The sequence below is a fragment of the Gekko japonicus genome, unplaced genomic scaffold, assembly GCF_001447785.1.
Source record: "Gekko japonicus isolate JY-2015 unplaced genomic scaffold, Gekko_japonicus_V1.1 scaffold2477, whole genome shotgun sequence".
In the NCBI taxonomy this organism is placed as follows: domain Eukaryota; kingdom Metazoa; phylum Chordata; class Lepidosauria; order Squamata; family Gekkonidae; genus Gekko; species Gekko japonicus.
The window spans coordinates 182,462-190,312 of record NW_015160908.1 but is presented as its reverse complement, the minus strand read 5'-3'; the positions used below and the strand labels follow the sequence as shown (position 1 = coordinate 190,312).

General features: G+C 47.1%; 1 protein-coding gene across 1 annotated transcript in view; it reads right to left on the bottom strand.

Moving 5' to 3' along the window:
• The window catches only part of CILP2 (cartilage intermediate layer protein 2), a 27,493-nt gene extending 24,996 nt beyond the window's left edge, over positions 1–2,497 (bottom strand). The window contains exon 1 of the mRNA XM_015424145.1: positions 2,422–2,497. Within this exon, the coding sequence (XP_015279631.1) occupies positions 2,422–2,497 (76 nt within the window). The remainder of the gene's footprint in view (positions 1–2,421) is intronic.
• Between the last annotated feature and the right edge of the window lie 5,354 nt (positions 2,498–7,851).

The window sequence follows — 7,851 nt, the reverse complement described above, 5'->3', positions numbered from 1 at the left end:
CCGGCACAACCCCGGCCCGGAGCCGAACTGCGCATGCTCCGACATGCGCAGTTCGTCTGGCTCCCGGTTAGGGCCGTATTTTCTCCCCGGCGTTTGATCGCGCCGGGGAGAAAAGGTGCCGCGGCCAGGGGATCCGTGGGATCCCGCCGCGGCGTCTCAACGTTGGCGCGGCTTTTAAAAGCCGTGCCTTAAGAGGCATTTCCCCTGCCGTGTGGCAGGGGCCTCTGCTTATCAATTACCAGGATTTTTTAAAAATAGATTTGAAATTCTCCTATTTTCTCTTTGTCTTTAACCCTATATTCTTCATCATCTCTTTATCTGGTGGAACTATTTTGTTCTTGTAAAAAAGACTAAACAAAGCAAGCCACTGAACTATTTGCACTTTTAAAACATCTTTGAATCTGGATTTATTTTCAGGATTTGCCCAGGGTACAGAATGTGACATTTTGGGCCCATCCAAGGAAGAAGGACTTTAATGACAACCACCCCCAAACTGTGGGATATTATATATTTCTTGAAAGAGACCCACCAGCCATTCCTGTAGGGAGATTGCTTCGGGGGGTCCCCATTTTCTTCTGTTTGTGCAACTGCTTGGGTTTGGCCAAATCATCTTTCCTCTGTACATCTGCTGGGAAACCAACAAGTTCAAAGAGACAAAAAAGTACTACCTTTAAAGACTTATACCAGTGTTTTTGTAGGCAAAAGCTTATTTCATCAGGTACATAAAGCAGACAGCAAAGATATATGTGTTGGAGTGTATACGAGGGGATATTTAAAATTTGGCGTGAATCTACAATCTCAGATAGATAGTATCCCAAAAAAGAGGCATGCAGGTCAAATGTGATGCTTGGCATTCACTGAGAACCTATAAAAAGACTGCAACAACACACACACACACACACACAAAACCACTCACAGGTGGGGAGCCGTGTTGCGCTGAAGCAGCAGAGTAAAATTCGAGTCCAGAGGAGCGTTTTAAGACCAACAAAGTTTCATTCTGGAGATAAGCTTTCAGATGCATGCACACTTCTTCAGATACCAAGAAGAAGCATATACACCACAAGAAAATCCAATGACTGCCCGCAGGGAAATATGAATGAGCAAGTTGCGAACAAACTGAATGACATCACTGAAAGTCAGCCACAAATCAGCTGCTAGCAGGATGTCTGGACTCATTATCTTCCTGGTCCAGTTTGGTGTAGTGGTTAAGTGTGCGGACTCTAATCTGGGAGAACCGGGTTTGATTCCCCACTCCTCCACTTGCACCTGCTGATGTGACCTTGGGTCAGTCACAAGCTCTGGCACAGCTGTTCCTGAAAGAGCAGTTTGTGTCAGAGTTCTCTCAGCCCCACCTACCTCACAGGGTGTCTGTTGTGGGAAGGGGAAGGGAAAGGAGTTTGTAAGCCGCTTTGAGACTCCAAGTGAAGGGTGGGGTATAAATCCAATCTCTTCTTCTTCTTCTTCCTCAAATCAATAAATGTTATTTCTTTTCTTCAAATATACAGTGTGCTTCTTTCTGTCTCACCGTGATCTTTCACTGAGTGAACCTATGTGAGAGAAAGCGGTATCTTCAGCTACTTATTTTATTGGTGCCCTGTCGTTTTGAAGGGTTGATTTTTTTCCTTTGTCTTGGCTTTCACTGATACACATTTCTAAGAAATGTGGGGAAATGAATACCTATTTAAGGGGGATATTTGCCAAAGTCACAGGGGATTTTCAACATTTCTGTGAGAATCTTGCCATTCACCAACATGGGGGCGATCCTTTGTTTCTTTATTTATTTGGGGAAATTCATAATATTCACTCTTAGTCTCTATGTTTCTGAGACAGTGCAAGTTATCACAGCAACAATTAAGAGCAGGGGGGAATTAATATCTAACACGTTTATAAATGCAGGGTTATACACAAAGTCCTGGTTCACACATGCAGGAAAATGAGGTAGCAGGGATTTGAGGCGCTTCAGATTGTGGGGGTGGGGTGTAGGGGGCATGCCATGCAAGCGGGAAACTAGCTTCACAATCAAAGATAACAAGGCAGAAGTTTCCGCACTGCTTTCCTGACTCTCTCTTTAAGTAGAGGTTTGGATTTTTTAACATGAAATAACAAATCATTGGCTGAGTTCAGACTGGAGTCAGCCACAAATCAAAAAGCTGGAAGCCTGGTGGATAATGTATATTACAGCTGCTAGCAGGATGTTTGGACTCATTATCATCCTCAAATCAATAAATGTTATTTCTTTTCTTCAAATATACAGTGTGCTTCTTTCTGTCTCACTGTGATCTTTCATTGAGTGAACCTATCTGAGAGAAAGTGGTATCTTCAGCTACTTATTTTATTGGTGCCCTGTCGTTTTGAAGGGTTGATTTTTTCTTTACCTTGGCTTTCACTGTACACATCTAAGAAATGTGGGGAAATGAATACCTATTTTAGGGGGATATTTGCCAAATTCGCAGGGGATTTTCAACATTTCTGTGAGAATCTTGCCATTCACCAACATGGGGGCGATCCTTTATTTGAATGCTCCCTTGCACCTCCTCCCCGTATGCTCCTGCATCAGTCAGTGCAGTGTGACCAAGAATGTCTTTTGTCCCACGACTCCCTCATGCTTCAAACTGCCAGTCTGAACTCAGCCATTATTTAATTCAAAGGAACCTGTTTTACATTAATGTGACCTGGTTGATATTCCAGGATCCAAAGATTGTTGCCACCAGCTAGGGTTGCCAGCTCCGGGGTGGGAAATTCCAGGAGATTTTGGGGGTGGAACCTGGGAAGGGAGGGGTTTGGGGAGCGGGGGAACCTCAGAAAGATATATTGCCATAGAGTACACCTTTAAACGCATCCGTTTTCTCCAGGGGAACCGATCCCTGTAGTTTGGAGATCAGATGTAATCCTGGGAGAGAGCCAGCCACCACCTGGGGGTTGTAGCCACAAAGACAGTTCATAGACTTACACTGTATATATTTCTTTTTTTACTCAGGAGTAAAAATTACTCTCACCATTATTCTTTTAAAAAAGGAGTTGTTTATTCAAGACTGGCAAAAATTATCTCATTGAACTCAGAGCCGAGTTAAGATATAGACCTTACGGTCAGTTTTGGAAATTATTGAGCTTTGGGGGTGGGTAACTCTCCCTCTCTCTCCTGTTTTTTGAATTATACATGGAGCATTCATTTTTTAAAAAATATTTATTTTCCACATTTTCCATACTTAAACACAAACATTTCATTTTCTTAGATTACATAAATTTCTCAGAGTTGTTAATTCAAATTACATTCTACAAATTATAACTTCACTATTATACTGTTACTTGCTTTATCCAGTTATATACCCTAAACCATCTTTTATTCTGACTCTTGTGGTCTTTATCTTGGAGTAATAGACTCAAATTATCCATTTGAGCTAGTTCTAAAAGTTTTGCAATTAAATCCTCCTTTACGGGTAAGTTTATCTGTCTTCCAATTTCTGGCCACTAATATTCGCGCCGCTGTTACTATATATACTATTAGATATGTATCTTGCTTTGTATAACTTTTTGGGACCATATTCAGTAAATATATTTCAGGTACTAAATCTATCTCTATGTTCAATATTTCTGAAATAATTTTTTGTACCATATAAAAGGAGCATTCATGTGTACTAACATATAGAATTAATCGACAGCTCCTGTACTTGAGGAGACAGGCCATATCAGTGGGAACCTGTTCAGAAGCCAGTCGGAATATACCAGAACCAGTGGGATAGATAGTTTAATGAGCTTCGGGGGTTAAGTTTAGAACATACCCGGGTCTCTCTCTTCAGATTTAGGAAACAATGTTTGAAATGCATGTTCGTAAAACGATGTGACTTTATGTGCAGCACCTGACAGATTGCGACCTGACGAAGCTGAGGGAAACGAGCACCAACCGGGGTCCACCGTCGCGGGACACTATACGAATGGGCTGCCTGAATGGGCTGTTTTTAATGAGAATAAAAGATTGTCCTCAAACGAGATAATTTTTGCCAGTCTTGAATAAACAACTCCTTTTTTAAAAGAATAATGGTGAGAGTAATTTTTACTCCTGAGTAAAATATATACAGTCTAACAGTCTATGAACTGGAGTTTTTTGGCTACTATTTATAAATCACTGTTTTCCCATTGTTTGTTACCTACCACCTGGAGGCTGGCAACGCAAACACCAGTACCTCTGGAGTGGCACAGTTCACAATCAAAAACCCAAACCCCTTGAACACCCTGACAAAGCCAACATCTGGGTTACACTCTCAGATTCAAAATGCAGGCGTTCTAAAAAGAGTGATGCATCGCACAGTCAGTCTAAACGGGCTCATTAACGCCACAGATCACCCACAGGATCCAGACAAGTCCCACCAGGATTTCCTCCCTGTCTTTTAGTCTGTATATCCCACATGAGTCAAGGGACCACACTGTGCCTCAGTGGCTATTTCAGATAGCCTTCCATGTCCAATTCTGAGAAACCCTACATTCAGGGCTATTTTTGGGCAGGAACGCACAGGAACGGAGTTCCGGCTGGCTTCAGAGTTGGCCACGCCAACTACAGCCAAAACCTCTGCATGTGTGGCTACAGAGGGAAGGCCCGGAGAGCGACACCCCCCAGCGACTCTGAGGCTGGCGGGGCCCCCTGGAAGTATCAGGAAGGCATTTAAATGCCTCCCCGTGCATTCCACGGCCCGTCCAAGGGCCGCTTTCCTGGACTCCCCAGCCAAGGGAAGGCATGGGGTGTGGTCTAATTTGCTAATGAACTGCACTGTCAGGGGTATGGCCTAATATGCCAATGAGTTTCTGCTGTTGGGTGTGACCTAGTATGCTAATGAGTTCCTGCTGGGCTTTTTCTGCAAAAAAGGCCCTGCCTACATTAAAATAAGAATCCAACGATTCTAGAATAATTATTCCAGATCCACATGGGGAGACAGTAACCTTTGGTGAAGGCAGGGGTCATTTTCTGCAGGAGGGCACAGGAGCGGAGCTCCGGCAGTAAAGAGCCCAGGGGGCGGGCACATGCAACAAGCCCCACCCCCTGCTCCCAGCAGCCCTCAGTCAGAGCAAGAAGCAGCCAGGTAAGTTGCAGAGCCCCCCACCGGCCCCCTGATCCAACACAGTCCCTTGAAGACCAAGTTTTATCCAGGTACAAGCTCTCCCTCCTCTGTGAGGGCAGATCTGCGCGTTCCCCCCCCCCCAAAACCTTCCCAAAAAAGTCAAATGTAATGTCCCCGTCCCCCATAGCTAGCAATCCAAAACAGTCCAGTGGAGCCTGAGCGGTGGGTGTTGCCTTCTGACACACTTCCGGTGATGTCAGGGGGTGTGGCATATGCAAATAGGTTATACTAATGAGTTATGCTAATGAGCTCCTGCACCTATTTTTCTGTGAAATGACCCCTGATTGAAGGGCTGGGAGTTTCCTCCAGATTTCATCCGGTAGCTGGGTGCTAATGACAAGCCGGCATTGACAACATTTTATATTGTTTCCTCTTAGGGTTGTCAGCCCCCAGGTCCAGGCAGGGGTTCCCTCACTTTTGGGGACTCCAATCCACCACTGGCCAGCTGGTCGGCCGGGGGAAGCCCCGCCCCAAGCCCCACTCCGAAGAGCGGCCAACCATGTCCAGCCCTCTCCCTCCCCTCCTGCGAGATTTAAAGGGCTTCAGATGACCGGTGGGGAGCACATGGCCTGCCGATCAGCTGAAGCCCTTTAAATCTTGCAGGAGGGGAGGGAGAGGGGTGGCCAAGGGTGGTCGCTCTTGGGGGCGGGGCTTGGGGGGATACCCGGCCCGCCCCGGCATGCCCCCAAAATCCCCCCACTGGAGCAACGAGAGGACCTGGCGACCCTGTTTCCTCTGGTGCAGCCAGGTTGGGTGGCTAGGACGTGGAATGCGGATGACTCTTTGCAGTAGGAAAAATTATGGTGGGAATGCTTCAAGAGAATGCAACGGGAGGCTGGATAAATCCCTGCCCAGCTGTGTAAACTGAGCTGTATTAGCAAAAGAAACGTCTATGTCGGGGGGGGGGGGTTGAGAATTACGTGCCTGGTGCCCACCTGTTTTTCTTTGTGTCTTCCAAGGGAGCAGGTGCAAATCAGGCATGTCCTGATATCATTTGGTGGTGGAAAGTGCCTTCAGGTCACATCTGACTTCCACCAACCCCATAGGGGTTTCCAGGCAAGAGATGAACAGAGGTGGTTTGCCCTTGCCTGCCTCTGCCTCTGCCCCCCATCCAAGTACTAACCAGGGGCCAACCTTGCTTAGCTGCAGAGATCTGACAGACCAGGACAGACGGCACTTACTGGTCCTCGATAGATTTCCAGGATCCTAGTATTATTTAGAAGCCGAGCAGAAATGGCCACAGTCAGGTCCAAGGGCTTAGACTCCCCTATGTCCCAGCTGACCGCATCTTGATGAACGCCTCCCAAAACATGGAGCTCCTCGTTCAGCTCTCGCTTAGGTAAACTTCATGGGAATCACAACACTGGCCTACTTTACAGGGATTTCATATGGAACCCATGTGACAACTAGGGATGTGCAAACCGAATGCATCCCCGAAAATAGCCTATTCGCCCTCTTTTGGGCAGCCTCGGGCCGAATCAAAAGTTGGCGGCATTTCAGCGGCAGCCCGAAAAACTGCCAGGGAGGGAAGGCAGTTTAAACTGCAGGGAGCCCAGGCAAGCCTGCCCTTAGAGGAAAGGAAATTTTTTTTGCACACCCCTAGTGATAACCTTTATATGCTCAGGAGCACTCTATAGAAGCATTCGTTTTACTGTACCTCTGGCCACGTACTGGCCACATATAAAAGTCTCCAAAAAAACCCAACCTACTGCCTTTCAGACTCTCTTCCAGACAGATCCAAGGTGGTAGACATTCCAGTGGCTTGGTAAGACCTAGGCTTGCCAACACCCGGAGATCTCCCAGCATTAAAACTGGTCTCCAGATTACAGACAGTCTGGGGAAAATGGCTGCTTAGGAGGATGGACTCTCTGTCATTATAACCCACTGAGGCCCCTCCCTTCCAAAAACTCTGCCCTCTCCGGGGTCCATCCCCACATCTCCAGGAATCTCCAGGAACCCAGAGTTGGCGACCTTAGAAGCTATTGAGCCATCAACGAGCCAGTGTGATACAGCAGAATGTTAGACAAGGATCTGGAGATCCAGTGTGAGGGGCCGGCCAGCTGCCACCTTGGAGGAATCCCCACCTGAGCGGACAGATCCAGCAGTAGATCCAACAGGGGAAGCATCGGGAAGCGAGAACCCTTCCCAGTCATGGTCAGGCTGTTCGATCTTCCAGGAGGAGAAAGAGACGCCACAGAGGCCAGCTTCCCCACCAGCCTCTCCTGAGCCAGTAGAGTGGAGGAGGAGGAGGATAGGAGGAGGAGGAGGAAGAAGAGGAGGAGGAGGAGGAGATTGCATTTATACCCCGCCCTTCACTTGGAGTCTCAGAGCGGCTTACAAACTCCTGGCCCTTCCCCTTCCCCTGTGAGGTAGGTGGGGCTGAGAGAGCTCTTGACAGAACTGCTCTGACAGAACTATCGCTTGCCCAAGGTCATCCAGCAGCTGCATGTGGAGGAGTGGGGAATCAAACCCGGTTCTCCCAGATCAGAATCCACGCTCCTAACCAATGTTCCCTCTAAGCAGTGGAGTCTTGTGAGCAAAAATTCAACTTTGTGAGCTACTGGCATTAAAACTGTGAATGAGCGATTTGCCTACCGCATAAATCAGTTTGCTCTGGAGCCCTCCTTCCTGAGCTAAGACAAAAATGTGTGAGCCAGAGGCTAAAAAACTGTGAGCTGGCTCACACTAACTCAGCTTAGATGGAACACTGCTCCTAACCACTACACCAAACCGGCACTTG